Source organism: Bos mutus, chromosome 14, assembly GCF_027580195.1.
Source record: "Bos mutus isolate GX-2022 chromosome 14, NWIPB_WYAK_1.1, whole genome shotgun sequence".
Classification (NCBI taxonomy): Eukaryota; Metazoa; Chordata; class Mammalia; order Artiodactyla; family Bovidae; genus Bos; species Bos mutus.
The window spans coordinates 36,134,444-36,153,138 of record NC_091630.1 but is presented as its reverse complement, the minus strand read 5'-3'; the positions used below and the strand labels follow the sequence as shown (position 1 = coordinate 36,153,138).

The following is an 18,695-nucleotide window of genomic DNA, read 5'->3' as shown; positions in this document are numbered from 1 at the left end:
TCCAGTTCTTCAGAGGGTCTCTTGAGCTGCTAGTGACTCAGATGCCTTTTAAGTGTGGTCCACTCTTTTCAGGACTCCCCTGACCCAGCCTGACCATAAGACACTTTATTTTGTCCTTCATTTGTAAGTTGTAAAACAAAAGGGTTATCACTTGATGATATTCTAAAAGACAAGGCTGGATGAGGTCACTCTTCAACTTGGGAGTATTCAATTTCAGTGTCAGGTCTTCGTGAACCTTCCCTCTCTGTCAGGAGAGACCCACTTGTGATCATGATGCAGAAAGCTGAACAAGCCTGATGCCAGCTTCTTTCCAGAGAAAGATGGAGCTTCGGGTAGGAGATGGATGGATGGAAGCACAAGCCAGCTGGACTCTTCCGTGAGGGTGGAGCTGGCCACGGCCACCCTGCCGTTGAACTCTTGCCAGCTTATTTTGTTGCATAAAAATCTCATCTGTGCACTGGGAGAGTGGCTCTGTGGAGCTCAGAAGCTCAGGGAACATGCTTCGCCAAACTCTGCTTCTTAGACCCTAAAATTGTTACCGAACCAAACTTGGCTTCACTCACCCAATCTACCGACACCGGGTTGTGGTGAAGGAAAACACGGTGTTTATTTACCAAGGAAGGAGAGTAAGCAACTCATGCTCAAAATACCCAAACTTTCGATGGCTTTCTAGGGTTTTAAAGCCAATGTTAGAGGTGAGAGTCTCAGGGTGGGTGATCAGCTCCTGGTCCTTTTCCTGATTGGTAGATAGTGAGGTAACTGGGTGATGTTTCAGGAATCTCAATCATTCCAAGCAGTCTGGGGTGTGTGTGCTTGTGGTCAGCATGAAGTCACCATCCTCTGCTGGGTTTTGCAGGGAAGGGCATCAGATTGTTAACTTTATCCCTTCAAGATGAACTTGAAGGCCTATGATTGTTGTTCTAATCATTAACTGCTTGAGTCTGCTCTTTGGAAGTCAGAGAATGTCACAGAAGAAAAGGGGGAAAATGGGAAGACTGGTGCCCACAGGGTCTTGCTAGTTTTCAGTCCCCCCTACCTTTTCTTTGATATCCCTCAGTCCTGAGGGGAACAGGACAAGAAAGGGAATAAAGTTTCAAAGGGAACTCAGTTTTAGGGGAACTCAGTTTCAGGTTCTCATGAGAAGCAGTAAAGCAAGGTATGAGCAAGGGAAGGAGAGGCTGAAGGGAAGCATCTCAGAGGCGCTTTCCACACAGAAGTATCTGTTGAACACTTTGTACGTTTTAGGCACTGTGCTCCTGCTGGATGCAAACACCATATTTCCCTGCCTGCAGGCATGCCATGTGGTTAAAGACATTTCCTCAGCAGAAGAGACAACTAAAAGCAGTCACAATATACAGGAAATTAAGGGGATAGGCAGAGGAGGCCGTGGACCCTCGGAGCAGCCTTAACGTAGCAAAGCATTCCAGGCATGGCAGCCAGATACAAGAAAGGACTTGCTCAGTATGGCCAGAAGTAAGGTAGCTCAGCTGGTAAATAATCTGCCTGCAATGCAGAAGAGCCCGTTTCAATCCCTGGGTCAGGAAGATCCCCTAGAGAAGGGATAGCTACCCACTCCAGTATTTCTGGGCTTCCCTGGTGGCTTAGACAGTAAAGAATCTGCCTGCAATGTGGCAGACCTGGGTTTGATCCCTGAGATGGGAAGATCCCCTGGAGAAGGGATGGCTACCCACTCCAGTATTCTGGCCTGGAGAATTCCATGGACAGAGGAGTCTGGCGGACTACAGTCCATGGGGTTGCAAAGAGTTGGACATGCCTGAGCGACTTTCACCTGTGGGGCTAAGTTTTGTGGTGGGTGCAAATATGAGGGCTGAGACTGGAGGGCAGATAAAAGTGAATGGTGCTGGGATTTCTCCGGAAGATCAGTGAATAAGACCCCCTCCCAATGCAGGGGGAGCAGGATCAATCCCTAGTCAGGGAGCTGAGATCATCCCCCATGCCTTGGGGGTCGAAAAAACCAAAACATAATGCAGAAGCAATGTTGTAACAAATTCAAGAATGACTTTAAAAATGATCTGCATTAAAAGAAAAAAAATCTTAAAAAAAAAAAAAAGGTGTATGGTGCTAAGGAGCTGACAAATAACAAGAGAGCCTTAATAGCCTCACAGGGACTGACCGCACAGCTGAGGACCCAGTCTCACTGGGCTAGCAGCCAAGGTCCCACACCTTTAGCACACACACAAGCAAGCACCCAAGGGTGCTTTGCTACTACTGCAATGGTTATACTGAGAAAACCAGGGAAGAGCACAGTTGTAAAGAGTAATTAGTGTTGTGACTAAATAAATGAACGCCACCTGTGCATCCTGTTTGGGGAAATGAGTCAAATTAGTGAAACAAGTTGCATAATCACAGCAAATGCCAATCTCAGCCATTGCAGCCAGGCTGGCCATTTCTAGTTTTAATGAGCGGCCGTGATCAGCGTTCATTCAGATGAATGAAGAGGAATTTTCGGTGTACATTTTATTTTTAATTGCATACATAATATGTAATTGCTGCCAGAAATTTTTTTTTTAAATTATTCAAAAATTTAAAAGTTAAAGTTACTCTAAACCAACCATGCAGGAACAACTGTTACCATTTTGGTGCACATATTTTTAGACTTTCGTAAATATGTATATTTATAAAAGCCGATTATTTGTTATTCTGTTCTCTTAGCTTACATTTGATTTCAGTTTTGGGGGGTTTCTTTTGTTTCTTCCCCCTTTTTAAAAAATATGAGAGTGACTAGTTTTGCTCAATGTTATGAGTTTTTTTTTGATTCCCTCCCACTCTCCCCATCCCATTCCAGGAATCTGGAAGGTAATGGAAATTGTTTAAAGTTCTTTTGATTGTTACCATCAGATTTTTAAAATAATACTGACATGTTTAAAATCTATGTTCTAAACCTCTGTTTCTCAATTATTAATGTCAAAAATGAAACAATATCTATTGACTCACCCCTATATACAGATGAAGAATGCTCACACTTTTCCTTCCTCTGGCTCCAATCCATACCACCCTTCCTTCCAGTTTTTTGTTACTCCAAGTTTTTTATCTCAGTCTGCAATAGTTAAGCTGTTGATTGTCACATAATGGGACCTCTTATTTCAAGTTTGAGATAGCATTTACATTCTCCTTAGAAACAATGCTATTTAACGACGTTTGCTTTCCTCAGCATCCATACTGCTGGTTCATCTCAGTTACCAGAGAGAACATATGCACACATGCTAAGTCGCATCAGGCATGTTCGACTCTGTGACCCTGTGGGCTGTAGTCCGCCAGGGTCCTCTGTCCATGGGATTTCCTAGGCAAGAATACTGGAGTGGGTTGCCATGCCCTTCTCTAGGGGATCTGCCCAACCCAGGGATCGAACTTGCATCTTTTACCTCTCCTTCATTGGCAGGTGGGTTCTTTACCACTAGTACCACCTGGGAAAACAGAACACATCAGTGTTCTAAAGCCTTTTCCCAGCTGAAAATGTCTTCTTCTCACCTTCCTTTATTACTGATAGAATTTGGGAAATGACCATTCTCCCTGAAAAACACATAGACAGATTCAACAGATACCTTTCTCTTGTATACAGGATATATTTCTTTTTCCTGGATTTGAGGAAGTTTATTAAAAAAAAAAACTGATATTCAGTGGATGTAAATGTTTCTCAATTTGCACAGAGCCCACAGTAAAACTTTAACTAGAGGGGTTTTTTTTTTTTTTTCATCTCAGATTTTTCTTCAGTATCCATTTTTGGGGAGTTTACATTTACCCATTTTATTATTCTTTTTTCTAGCTTAGTTTTATTGAGAAATCATTGACATACATCATCTGTGTAAGTTTAAGGCACACAACATGATGGTTTGATGTATGTATGTGTATGTGTGTGTGTGTTCGCTCCCTTCAGTCATGTCCTACTCTTTGCAACCCCATGGGCTTAGCCCGTGGCTAAATCCTCTGTGCATGGGATTTTCCAGGCAACAATACTGGGGTTGCCATTCCCTCCTCCAGGGATATATCAATACATATATTGTAAATGATTTCCACATTGGTTCAATACAAATACAATACACTTTTTCATACAGATACAATAAGAAAAGAAAAAAATTTCTCCTTATGATGAGAACACTTAGGATTTACTCTCTTAGCTTTCTTGTATATCATACAGCGGTGTTAGCTATAATCATGTTGTACATTACATCCCTAGAACTTACTTATCTTTTAACTTCCGGTTCATACCTTTTGACCATCTTCTTCCAAATCCCCTTCCCTCCAGCCTCTACTGCTGATAACTATAGTTCTGGTCTCTTCTCTATGATTTTTTTCTCTTTTTCTGTTTTTGATTCTACATATAAGTACAATCACAGAGTATCTGTCTATCTCTGTATGCCTATTTCACTTCACATAATGCCTTCATGATTCATCTGAGTCATCACAAACGGTTGTGTTTCCTCATTTTTTATAGCTGAATAAATGGGCTTCCCTATAGCTCAAACAGTAAAGAATCTGCGTACAATGCAGGAAACCTGGGTTCGATCCCTGGGTTGGGAAGATCCTCTGGAGAAGGGAATGGCAATCCACTCCAGTATTGTTGCTTGGAGAATCTCATAGACAAAGAAGCCTGGAGGGCTACAGTTCATGGGGTCACAAAGAGTGGGATACGACTAAGCTACTAGCACACTAATATTCCAATGTTTATATGTACCACAATTTCCTTATCCCTCCATCCTTGGATAGATACATTTTTGCAAAAGTAGAGTTGCTAGATCATATGGCAGTTTTAATTTCTGAGGAGGCTTTATCCTGTTTTTCCATAGCAACTGTCCCAATTTATAGTCCCACTCATTGTGCGTAAGGATTCCCTTTTCTTTATATCCACACCAATATTTGTTATCACTTGTCTTTTTGATGATGACCATTCTAATGGGTATGAAGTGATAATCTCATTGTGGTTTTAATTTGCATTTCCCTAATGATTAGTGGGACTTCACTGGTGGCTCAGCAGTAAAGAATCTGCCTGCTAATGCAGGAAACGCAGGTTCAATCCCAGTTGGGGAAGATCTGCTGGAGAAGGAAATGGCAACCCACTCCAGTATTCTTGCCTGGAGAATCCTATGGACAGAAGAACCTGGAAGGCAACAGTCCATGGGGTTACAAGAGAGTTGGACATGACTAAAGCTGAAACTCCAATACTTTGGCCACCTCACACGAAGAGTTGACATTGGAAAAGACTCTGATGCTAGGAAGGATTGGGGGCAGGAGGAGAAGGGGACCACAGAGGATGAGAGGGCTGGGTGGCATCACCGACTCGATGGACATGAGTTTGGGTGAACTCCGGGAGTTGGTGATGGACATGGAGGCCTGGCGTGCTGCGATTCATGGGGTCGCCAAGAGTCGGACACAACTGAGCGACTGCACTGACTAGCAACTAGGCAACAACAATGCCTAGTGATGTTGAGCATCTTCTCATGTACCTTCTGTTCTTTCATATATCTTCCTTAGAGAAATGTCTTTCAGATCCATAGCCCGTTTTTAAACTGGGTGATTTGTTTTTTTTTCTATAGAGTTGTATGAATTCTTAATGTTTTGGATATTAACCTCTTATCAGATATAGGTTTGCAAATGTTTTTTCCCATTTTATAGATATATTTTCACTTTGTTTAGGGCAATATACATTTTTGAAATGGATTCTCTCGCATTGGTTCTGATTTCTTCCTCATTTACTCACGCTGTGCATAGCTATATACCGTGTACCTGATTTTTTTTTTTTCTCTCTCTCTCTGAATTCTGGCTACATCTAAAATTCTGGTGAGTGTCTCACCTTAATAGTTACTAAAGCAGGTTGATTTTCTGAATCATTTCAGGGTATTTTTGAAGTACAGATTTCTTAGCTTCACCAAAGGCCCACTCAATCAAAATCTCCTATATGTAACCCTGCTACTGCTAAGTCGCGTCAGTCGTGTCCGATTCTGTGCGACCCCACAGACGGCAGCCCATCAGGCTCCCCCATCCCTGGGATTCTCCAGGCAAGAAAACTGGAGTGGGTTGCCATTTCCTTCTCCAATGCGTGAAAGTGAAAAGTGAAAGTGAAGTCGCTCAGTCGAGTCCGACTCTTAGTGGCTGCATGGACTGTAGCCTACCAGGCTCCTCTGTCCATGGGATTTCCCAGGCAAGAGTACTGGAGTAGGGTGCCATTGCCTTCTCCATATGTAACCCTAGGAATATGTATTTTAAGTATCCTCCACCTCTGTGATCATATAGGTTTGGAACCACTGGCCTATTCTACTAGTCTAATTCCATTTAATTCAGGAACATTTCTCCTCTTCACTGCTTTTTAGCAGTTTTAAATTCTACAGTGGAATTATTTGCTTACTTGTATTATTTTCAGAAAAGAATCTGCCTGCAGTACAGGAGACATGGGTTGGATCCTTGTGTTGAGAAGATCCCCTAGAGAAAAAAATGGCAACTCACTCATATTCTTGCCCGGAAAACCCCTTGAATAGAGAAGACTGTCAGGCTATAATCCATGGGGTCGAAAAGAGTCAGACACAACTTAGCAACTGAACAACAAAAATTTTTTTCATAAAAGCCCTTTTTATCTCCATTTGTTGCCTTATGACCTTTCCTTTAGCAAGTTTGTGTTCTGAATAATTACCTTGAGAATACAAAGTAGTTACTCTTAAACTTTTGTCTTTCTCTTGTGGAGAATTTTTTCCAAAGTCTATTCTTCCCTCATATGTTGTTTATTTCCTTGGGTTTAGATGATGTTTATGGTCTGTAATGTGGAACCATTTTTCATGCCTTGGTGGGAGCCTGTTTGATAACTTACTCTTCACTGGTACCTTGGGTAACTTCTCTGCATTCCCAGGCACTCTTAATTTGAGGGCTGTGTGATGTGCGTTTCCATAATAAGTTTTGTCATTCAGTTGCCTCGGGAGAATGGAAAGGAGCCAATTTCATGAGTAGACCCAGCAAGAACTTTGCCTTACTCAGCATCTGCTACGTGTGCGGGAACTCGTGCATCAGGACCTGTTTCTCCATATCTTGGGTGCACTTCACCCTCCCCACTATTCTGTACGCCTAGCGTGGCTGCATCTATACCTCTCGTGAATTATCTGATCACGTGATAGAATTACCTCTGGGTAGAACTTACATGAGTTGGAGCAGTATCCTATCTAGTTCCAGAATGTTTGTCCTGTTTCTTTAGGAATGACCACATTGCTGACAGGTTAGAGAATCCCCACTTCACAGGAGTTCTGAGTGGGTGGGCCATAGGCATTATTTTCCCACACTGCATATTCCACAGTGTTCCATAAAATTGACTCTCTCCACTTCCAGCAGACTGCCCTGCCTCCAGAACCCTTGCCCTGGATGTTGGAGTAAATGCACAAAAAAGTCAAATAATAGCCCCAAACTGGAAATAAGCCCAATATGCATCTGCAGTTATGGTTAATAAATTTTGCTGTTTGCACAATGGAAAGTGAATTCTAATTAGCCACATGCCTCAGTGTAGACAAATGTCACAAACAAAGTTGAACAAGGGTCTAATGGAAGCCATGCGGCATGATTGATTCACATCCCTTTCCAAACAGGCAGAGCTTAGCAATACATTACTTAGAGATATGTATACAGGTGATAGAGGTATTTTTTTAAAAAGCAAGTGAACAATGAACTCAAGTACAGATGATCACAGGTGGAGGGGAGGAGGGGGAACAGGGATAAGGCCCTCCAGACATTTGAAGTCACTGCTAACATTCTACTTGCTAAAATCAGTAGGTGACACTTGAGTATTTGTTTTATGGTTATTCTTAATAGCAATACTGATTTTTAATGACAATGATTTTAAGTGTTTGTACATTTAAAGTTTTAATGTGACTTAATAACTCCTTGTATGTAATCTAAATCATGTTCAACTCTTTTTTGACCCCATGGGCTGTAGCCCACCAGGCTCCTCTGTCCATGGGATTCTCCAGGCAAGAATACTGGAATGGGTTTCCATTTCTTTCTCCAGGGGATCGTCTGACCCAGGAATCAAACCCACATCTCCTGCATTGTGAAAGGCTGATTCTTTACCAGTGAGTCACCTGGGAACTTAATAATTTCAGTAATATATTAAATCTAATCTCAATAATTTTCATAACTCCTTTTCATGAATGACACTTCATAATTTAAAAAATTAAAAGTAAAAATAAGCCATGTAGGAGAGGAAATAGCTAAGGGTGAGCCTTCAGCTGTCCCCACTTCCACCCCACTGTGGCTCAGCGGGCCCTGTGACTGTCGTGGGGAGGGGGCTCCACATGGGACGTGTTCCTTCCAGCCACCACCCATGTTGCCAGGCTTCCTAATCTAGTGATGTTGTTGGACTTTCCCAAAATGCCTTCCGCTTGGTCCCAAACAACTGTGATCAACTCATAGAATGACAATTTGTATGCCTTCCCTCAGTTTGAGGTTTCTAGATACTAATGAATGGCTTTTTAGGTGACCTGATTTAGCACTAAGACAAGGCAGTTCCCTACTCCTGCTTCTCTTTGGATTTCTGAAAGGAGGAAGGTGGGGAAACTTGCTTTCACGTGAGACTTTTCCTCCAGAAATAGGAATAATGGCTAGAACCATAACACAGGGCAATGTTAGCAGCAGTGTGACCATGATCAATACAGAACATCCTTGTCAAGTAGCACCGCGTGTATTCACTTCCTTCAAAGGCAGGTTCATGCCATTATGCCATCAGACAAGGACAGTGAGGCTCAGGGAGTTGAAATGACGCGTCCCTCTTTTTCAAGCTATATTCACTGTCCAAAGCGCACCTCCATCCACTCCATCACAGTGCCCAATGCTTCAAACCTATAGTCAGCTCTAGTTGAAAGATACTTTCAATCATTCAGTAATTATTTGTTGAGCACCTGTTTTGAACTGGACCAGGTGCTAAGGACATAGCAATGAACAAGGCATACATTTTCACTGCTGTTCTGACCCTTAAAATATAGGACAAAATATAGACATTAAAGAAAGAATTGCACAAATAACTAAGAAAGGACAGTTGTGAAGAAGTGCCTGTGTAATAGTGTATAAGGCAAAACTGAGGCTACAGGGTCAGGGAAAGGATTTCATAAAGGAGTGACCAAGAATAAACAAGTTACCAAGCAAAGAAGTGGGGAGAGGAAAGTTTACAAGAGGTGTAGCCGGTAGGAAGAGCCCGGGGTCTGAGGAGAACTCGGTAAACAGAAGAAATTAGCAGAAGGGCTTAGTGAGACAGGTGGACGGTCCTCAGAGATGAGGAGCATCACACTGCAGGGCGGTGTAAGCCATGGTCAGGATTTTGGTTTTATTCCAAAAGGAAGGGCAGATCTCCAAAGGGTTTCATGAAGAGGGAGAAGCATGGTCATAGCCATTGCTTTGTCTACCTAAAAAAAGGTAAACAGAGCAGACCAGCTTATTTTAATCCAAAATATAACAGGGAATGATTAACATATACTAATCATATCCTGTATTGTTACAGACTTGTTTAAAGTCTACAGTATCCATAGTGAAAGTGAAATCGCTCAGTCGTGCCCGACTCTTAGCGACCCCATGGACTGCAGCCTACCAGGCTCCTCCGTCCATGGGATTTTCCAGGCAAGAGTACTGGAGTGGGGTGCCATTGCCCTCTCCGATTTTACACATAGTAAGGTATTTATGGGGCTTCCCTCATGGCTCAGACAATAAAGAATCTGCCTGCAATGCAGGAAACCGAAGTTTGATGCCTGGTTGGAAAGATCCCCTGGAGGAGGGCATGGCAAGCCACTCCAGTATTCTTGCCTGGAGAATCCCATGGACAGAGAAGCCTGGTGGGCTGTAGTCCATGGGGTTGCAAAGAGTCAGTCAAGACTGAGCAACTAACACACACAGTGTATTTATGTCAAGCCAAATCTGCTAATTCATCTTACCCTCCCCTTCCCCACCGTGTCCAAATGTCCATTCTCTATGTCTGTGTCTCTATTCCTGCCCTGGAACTAAGTTCATGCGTGTAATTTTTCTAGATTCCAGCTGCATGCATTAATAAACAATATTCCCTTTCGAACTCAATTCACTCCGTGTGACAGACTCTGGGTCCATCACATCTCTACAGATGACCCAGTTTCATTCCTTTTCTGGCTGAGTAGTATTCCGTTGTGTCTATGTTTCACATCGTCTCTATTCATTCACCTGTCGATGGACACTTAGGTTGTTTCTGTGTCCTGGCTGTTGTAAATAGTGCTGCAGTGAACATTGGAGTACTTGTGTCTTTTTGAATTATGGTTTTCTCAGGATAGGAGTTCATTTAAAAAAAAACACTAGAAGTCCGTGCTTCTGAAAATTCATGACATTAGAATTCTGGACTATCTGTTCGTGTACTCCCTACATAATGCCCTTCACTGAGTCAGTCTCTGAACAGATCTTCTCTGAACTGCCTGCCTCTTTGGGATCACACATATACATGTTTGCATGCCTCTGCATGCTCACTCCATGGAAGGGACCAAGATAGCTATTGTCAAGTTGTTTTCCTTTTTGATTTGCTTCGCTGAAAATGGGATAGAAAACTGGCTATGGTAAGCTAATTATACTGAAGCATTTACTTTCTGCTGCTAAATGGGATTATGTAGAAGGCATCCCCCTACCCCAGAAGAATTTAGCATTTAACTGCAATAACTATTTTTATGTTAGATGAAACACCTGACTAACCTTTAGGACCTCGCTTGCCATGAAGTATAAGTATCTGACTGGCCAAGGAAGCATCCCGGTCCTGCAGAATGGCAGTGTATTGTGTCCACTATTCAGGATAAACCTCCAGTCGCCATAATGTAGCAGCTTCTTTGTGAGAGGGTGGGATGGGGCTGTTGAGGGGGGGTGATTTAAATAGCAATTCCAGTACAGATTTATATCTTAGTAAACTCCTAAAAGAGGCTGAAGTGGTTCTTTTACTTGGTGACCCTGATGCTGGGAAAGATTGAAAGCAAAAGGAGAAGAAGGCAGCAGAGGATGAGATGGTTAGATAGCATCACTGATTCAATGAACAAGAATTTAAGCAAACTCCAGGAGTCAGTGAAGGACAGAAGAACCGGACATGCTGCAGTCCATGGGGTCACAGAGTCGGACATGACTTAGCTACTGCACAACAAATGTTCTCCAAGTCATCACCCAGCTGGGACCCTGAATTTTGGGTCTCTCTTAGGAGGTGACATTTCACTGTGTACTCCTCAGTTTATGGTAACTGAATCATGTCGATTCAGGGGTAATTGCTCCCAAATTCTTTATAAGAAAAACTCAGTTGTCATTTGCATTTTAGATCCCTGAAATGGATTGGCAGGCATTAGAGAGTTAATCCATCTTCTAGCTATAAGTCATATATATATTTTTGTCATTCTCCAATTTGACACAGTGGAACAGGGTGCTGCTATTGAGAAATTGAAGCACCAGATGTGATTAAATAAGATCACACATTTCATTCTGTCTTTAATTTCACATCACTCTTCAGCAGCTGAATCTGTATGCTCCCCGCATGGAGTCAGCCAGCACCAGGCATTCTTAGCGTGCCCAGCAGAGCGATAGCAAAATGTTTCCAAAGTCAGCCACCCTGCTGGGCTCTTGTGAGTCAAATCTGTTTTTGCCTCCAAAGAATTCAGTATTGCTAGATCTGGTTTATTAAACTATTCCTCTCCCTAGAGAGTAAGATCCCTGGCAAATTTACATCATTAATGCTCAATTTAAAGTAAGAGGCATTAAAAAAAAAAAAAAACCTAGAATCAAGAAGAAAGAAACAATTAGAAGAAGTCTTCCTATCTTTCCCCTCAGCCTTCCCTTGTTTCTGCTGTGACTTCTCCATCTCTCTCCCAACCCACCCTGATTCTTTGCTTCTAGGAATAAGAGTTGGAAATGGCATTTATACATCTGCCTTGCAAGCATGTCTTAAGAAGCTTTTTTTTTGTGGCATTCCTGATGTCGTTGAAAAATGAAGTTGAAATAAGGGGCCATTTCTCAGATGAGGGTTCAGTGTACATGACCCCTGCTGTTGTACATCAGGCAGTTTAGTATCAACAATAGTGAAGCAATGTCCTGCCTTGAAAAGTGAGTAGTGGTCCTTGGCAGACTTGGCATGGCCATAGGGCCATCGTAAATGTAGTCTTTGAGGAGAGAAGAATAGCTGTCCCTTCCCAGCTGGGTATACTCTTCCTTTACAACCAGAATCCAGACTAAGACCAGTAATGATCAACTGGATAGTATGATGTGGCTTGACTCATTCCACAAATACAGATGGAATATATGAATGTATGTAGGGCTGAGCACTGTCCTAGGCATGCTGAGCAAACATCATCACTGCTATGATGAAGCTTGTTTCCTTCCTCTTCATGATCTAACCTCTGCTTACTTCTCCTTTCTCATCCATTCACCTCCAGTGTGCTCGCCAGGTAGAATAACCTGCAGTCTCATGAGCATTATTCATTCTGGTTCATGTGTCTAGCCAACCTGAACTTCCTTCTACCCATTTGTCTGCCTGGCTTCCTGGCCAAGTATCAGGTCTCATTTCCTCCATGTGATGGCCTTGCCTCCTCCTCTGCGCTCACTGAAATGTATCTTCTTGTCTTTCATTCATTCTTCAACGTTTCCAAGGGTAAAGAGTGCCTCTTACTCAGTATGGTCCACATTCTGCCTAACACATAGTGGGCACTCAAGAAACATTTGTGGGATTAATCTGTGAATTCATTTATACCCTTAAATAAGACTCATATGTACTCATTTGCCCTTCATACAATTTTTGTAAGACCCACAAAATAAACTCTTAAAAGGAAGTAGATTGTGACATCTATAACCTTATAACCCTAATTATACTGAGAAATTAACACTCCTGTGTACTTTCTTATGAAACTCACCTCCTCTCCCTGGTATGCTTTTTAATAAGAACGGAACCCCCCTGGCAAAATTAAATTGGAACTCTTAGAAATATTAGGTGGTTCTTTGTTGGAATCACTTCTGGAGAATTACCAAGCCTGTGCTTTCCTTACTGAGTACAAATTAAACTTTATTTTAAAAATAAGAAAAAGAAACAGATTTGCAGCTATGAAAAATAGACATGCATATAGATAAAAGGGCTAAGGCAATGGGTAAAAATGAAAGAGTGTGTTTGGGTGATGTGATTAGGGTGTATTTTTCTTATTTCAAAATGTCCTTTAATATTTTATAATTTATTTTTGATGGAAAAAGTATTAAAAAGAAAAACAATCTTCTTTGAAAAAAGCATATATCCAGGAGGTTTTTGCTTTACTTATATGAGCACAAATGAATCAGTTAAAAATTTTCCCTGAGCAAACAAATATTTTTCCTGTGTTTTTGTATTGTATAGACTTTTTTTTAATCTCAGGCTTTTCATCAGCAACATGTTCAGTCACTCCTTCAAAAAGTAAACACTAAATATCAAGTATATGTCAGGCATTCTGATATGCACTTGTTTTCTCTGTATTAAAAAAATGATTTGCAGTATATATGTGTATCAAATCATCACATTGTATACCTTGAGCTTACACAATGTGATGTGGCATCTGTATTTCAAAAAAGCTAGAAGAAGGGACTTCCCTGGTGGTCCAGCACTCAAGGATCCGCCTGGCAATGGAGGGGACACGGGTTCTATCCCTGGAGAGGGAACTAAGATCCTACATGCCGCAGAGCAACGAAGCCCACATGCCGAAACCATCGAGTCCTTGGGCTACAGCTAGAGAGTGTGTGTGCCGCAATGAAAGATCCCTCATGACCCAACTAAGATGTGATGCAAATAAATAAATCCAAGTAAATAATTTGGATTGAATCCAATCCAAATAAATAAGCTAAAGAAAAATAATGATAATGACAGAATTTAATAGCACTTTCTACCTCCTTAAGCTCTTCCTTATACAGAAGAACTACCATCTTTCACAACTCTATAGATAGGACATGTATTGGAGAAACAGTAGCTGCTATAACAAATATATTCCAAAGAGTTAGTGGCTTCGTTGTCTCTTATTTAACATCCTAGCTGAAGGTTGCAAGTCAAGGGGATGACTATTCCACACAGGGATTTACGGGCCAGACCTAACAGCCATTCTGCCGTCTTTGTGCGTGTTAGTCGATCAGTCATGTCTGACTCTTTGCAACCCCATGCACTGTAGCCCACCAGGCTCCTCTGTCCATGGAATTCTCCAGGCAAGAATACTGGAGTGGATAGCTGTTTTCTTCTCCAGGGGATCTTCCTGACCCAGGGATTGAACCCGAGTCTCCTGCATTACAGGCAGATTCTTCACTATCTGAGCCACCAGAAAAGCCCCTGCCATCTTTAATATACCAGTTTTGATATTGATACTGCTCCAATCTTTGTTATTCCAATCTGGAAGTAAAGGGCCTTGAGCAGGAAACAGAGGTGACAGACATCACTTGTGCTTACATCCTATCAGTAAGAGCTTAATCACATGACCACACCAGCCTCAAGGATAGTTTGTAATTATAGTCTAGTCTTGTGCTCAGAGTGAAGGGAAGAATGGACTTGTGGGCACAGCTAACAGCCTATTCCACAGCAGATATTTTAAAATTGTCATTTGTTAGATGAAAAAAACTAAGGCTCAAAGAGGTTGATCTCGAAATCCCCCAATTAAACATGAACTATCAGAACTAGAAGTCTGGCTCCTGAAGCCTAGATCAATATCTCTTTCATCACTTCACATTGCCTAGAACTAAAATGAGAGCAAAAGACTGGCTCTGTGGAAGCCAGTGGCTTCCCTATAGCTGCCCTGCGCACTGGCTGCAGAAACATGAACCGTCCTAGCACAGCCCAGAATTTGTTATTCTTCTCTTGTTTCATTGGTTCAGCCTTGACCAGAGAGGGGATGCTCCTAGTGTTAGAAGAAAGACTAAATGCTGCCTTATAAACAATTTACTGCAAGCAATATGTCTTTCTTTCCAGCAGCTCCAGGACAAGATAAGAATAGACTAATAAAATCCATACCCACATCAAAAGTTGAAGCGCAATCTGCAAGCATGAATACAGCTGGGGGATATCCCTTGTATCTTCAGTTGCTCCTTATCTTTTGGCTTATTTAATGATTTTTATGGAGAACTTCAGAGAAGGCAATGACACCCCACTCCAGTACTCTTGCCTGGGAAATCCCATGGACGGAGGAGCCTGGTAGGCTACAGTCCATGCGGCCACTAAGAGTCGGACACGACTGAGTGACTTCACTTTCACTTTTCACTTTCATGCATTGGAGAAGGAAATGGCAACCCACTCCAGTGTTCTTGCCTGGAGAATCCCAGGGACGGGGGAGCCTGGTGGGCTGCCATCTATGGGGTCTCACAGAGTCGGACACAACTGACACGACTTAGCAGCAGCAGCAGCAGCAGCATGGAGAACTTACCTTGTGGTGGGTACTAGAGAGAGGATCAAGAGAGAGAACTCCAGCCATTACAGAGCTCATAAGAGACAGCAACTAACAAAACAGTTACAAATCTGTACCAAAAAGGCTGAGACAGACAATAATGATGGGAGTCCTATTTCAGGTATGGCTTCTGGAAAAGGCTTTCTAAGGAGGTAACATTTAAATTGAATCCCAGAGGATGAAGGAGTCAGTCATGTTGAGGACAGTGGAAGTGTCTTACAAACAGAAAAGCAGCATACACAGTGATTCTGATCAAGAGAGAATGTGACATATTCCAAGAACTGAAGGTGTCATGTCTGCTGAGAGATACTGAGTGAGCGGAAGATGCAATACTGGCTGAATTCCTTATGTAATCCTCATAACAACCTGCGAGGTGGGTTACTACTGATCATCCCATTTTATTGATAAGGAAACCGAGGTGTAAAGGAGTTAAATGGTTAACTAACTAGCCTAACATTACACAGTTAATAAGCAGGGGGTCAAGAGATACACTCAAGGAGCCTAGCTACCTCCACAATCTTATTTTATGACATTATCCCATTATAATGCTGACAACGCAAAACTTTCCACTCTATCATAAACAGATTTTCTCTCCTTCAAGACAAAATCTCTCTCTTCCCGTAGTGAAAGATTCTTAACCTTACATCTCAGGAACTCTTCCTCCTCCAAGGAAACCAAGGACGTAATTCATGAATTGGGTGTTCATGAATTTGGAGATATATAATATATATTGTTGTTCAACAGTATGTGATAAATATAAATAATATATTTAGGACTGATGAATTTAGAGATATATAATATATACTCTTTTCATGTGGAATAAATTGCATAAATATTGCATATACATTTTAATCAAAATTATACTTAGTCTTATGCTGAATTCAGTACATAAATTATACTTTATTTTTACTGAAATTTAACATTTCCTTCTATTATGAACATAAGTATAAAACCTCACTATTCTTACCAGTTCTTGTGACTTTGTTACTAGAATCACATGTGATTTTTAATCACATGACAGTTGAAGTTACCTTGAAACAGCATTTGCTCTCATCACCACTCTCAAATTGTGTTAGGCAATGGCAACCCACTCCAGTGTTCTTGCCTGGAGAATCCCAGGGATGGGGGAGCCTGGTGGGCTGCCATCTATGGGGTCGCACAGAGTCGGACATGACTGAAGCGACTTAGCAGCAGTAGCCGCATGCTTCTGGCCAATAAATCCTCTCATTCAATGCATTGATAAAGAAACACTTGAGTAAGTGTTTGTTTGTTTTTAAACTACTTACTTATCTCTGGTTGTACTGGGTCTTCCACTGCCTTGCACAGGCTTTCTCTAGTTGCGGCGAGTGGGGCTACTCTTTGTCGCAGTGTGTGGGCTTCTCCTTGCAGAGGCTTCTCTTGTTACAGAGCACAGGCTGTAGGCATGTGGTCTTCTGTAGTTACGGCTTGTGGGCTCAGTAGTTGTGACTAAGGGGCTTAGTTGCTCCACAGCATGTGAAATCTTCCTGGACCTGGGATTGAACCCATGTCCCCTGCCACCAGATGTTGTGTTTCAAATGACAGGGGACATGAGTTTTTTAATCTGGCAGTTTAAACTTTTGCCCTCCTTCATTACATAATGAGGTTTCTAGCACAGTCTGTATAGATTGTCTGCACTTTCTCACATCTCATTTGTTCCACCATCCACTGTGTTCTGGCTCTCATGCCCAACTTCTTTCCCCAAAGTGGTAACTCTAAGACCACTGGCATCCTCTGAGGTTAAGCAAACACTTCTCAGTATCCCTTTTCCCTGAAATCTGTAGAATTTTGCCACTGTTGATCCCATTTTTCTTCGGGGGACTCTGTTAAGTCACCTTCAGGAAAATCACTCTTCTCTTTTCCTTACGCATGTGGCAGTGTCTTTACCAGCAACTCCACTAATCACTCCTTAGAAAATAATGTTCCTCTTCTTGGGGAACCACACCTACTCCCAAGCCCTCAACTGCACCTGTCCACTGACAAGTCCAACCCCAGCCATTTCTTCTGAGTTTCATTCCAAGTTCCCAGCTGTCCAAAGACCATTTTTACACCATAGCCCAGAGGTGCCTCCCACCCAGCACGTTAAAGATGAAGTTATATACTGCTTCCGCACCAAACCTGATCTTTTCTCCTGTATCTGTATTTTGACTGTGGACATCAGTCTCTTCTGATCACCCAAGATCAAAACCTTAGGGTTGCCCTCAATTGCTTCCCTCCCTCACTCCTACTTCTACTGAACCGACAGTTCCTATTGGTCCATTATTGAGGAGGGGGGGTTGATACAGCCCAAGGATGATGTGAACCACTGGGAGAGAAAAACATATTCTTGGTACAAGTTTTATGAGTATCATATCAATTTATGACCCCTTGAAAATTACTCTGTGGTTTTTATTTCTTTTTATTTTTATTTTTTTTATTTTTGGTCACACTGGGTCTTCACTGCTGTGTGTGGGCTTTCTCTGGCTGTAGAGAGCAGGGGCTACTCTCCAGCTGTGGTGTGCAGGCTCTAGGCATAAGGGCTTCAGTAGTTGCAGCACGCGGGCTTCAGTCATTATGACCAGTGGGCTTTATTGCTTCGAGGCACATGAATCTTCCTGCATCAGGGATCGAACTCCTGTCCCCTGCATTGGCAGGCAGATTCCTATTCACTGTGCCACCAGGAAAGTCCTATGGTTTTTATTTTATTTTATTATGATATCATTGACATAGAATATTATATTAGTTTCAGATGCACAACATGATTAGATCCATGCCTTTATTGTGAAATGATCACAGTAAGTCTGGTTAGCATCTGTCACCACACATAGTTACAAATGTTTTGTTTTTTTCTTTTTCTTGTGATGAGAAGTTTTAAGATGTGTTCTGTGACTTTTAACTGTCTTTCCCAAGGCCACAACTTCCACTAGGAGTCTGATGGCTGAGTTACAACTTGAAATTCCAATTTTAATGGTTTTCCTCTTTTTTTTTAGCATGAAACATGTTGGAAAAAGAATATAGGCTACATTCCTGTATCCAGTGTCACATGCAGCTCATCCCCTTGCTGACTAGGGGTTTCTCACCTTTTTCTGATGAGAATGGGTTGAGAAAGGCACGGTGGTCACAGAAGTTCTTGCGTGACAAATACTACCATAAGCGGACCCTTGCTCATGAGGGCTGACAAGTGTTTCCTCTTTGATGTGTTCCTCTCAGGACACTACCCTCCTCCCCACACTGCTGGAGGTGGCTCATTGTGTTTCTTTTGATGAGGGCAAATGCATCTGTGTCCTTCTACAAGCT

At 42.1% G+C, this 18,695-nt stretch overlaps 1 protein-coding gene across 5 annotated transcripts in view; it reads left to right on the top strand.

The window, feature by feature from the left end:
• SAMD12 (sterile alpha motif domain containing 12) overlaps positions 1-18,695 on the top strand; it is a 451,014-nt gene that overhangs the window by 300,422 nt on the left and 131,897 nt on the right. For 2 of the 5 annotated variants that reach the window (XM_070382196.1, XM_070382195.1), the window contains exon 5: positions 8,000-8,063. The exons of the other annotated variants lie outside the window; for them this stretch is intronic. In XM_070382196.1, the coding sequence (XP_070238297.1) occupies positions 8,000-8,063 (64 nt within the window). The remainder of the gene's footprint in view (positions 1-7,999; positions 8,064-18,695) is intronic. 5 annotated transcript variants of the gene reach the window in all.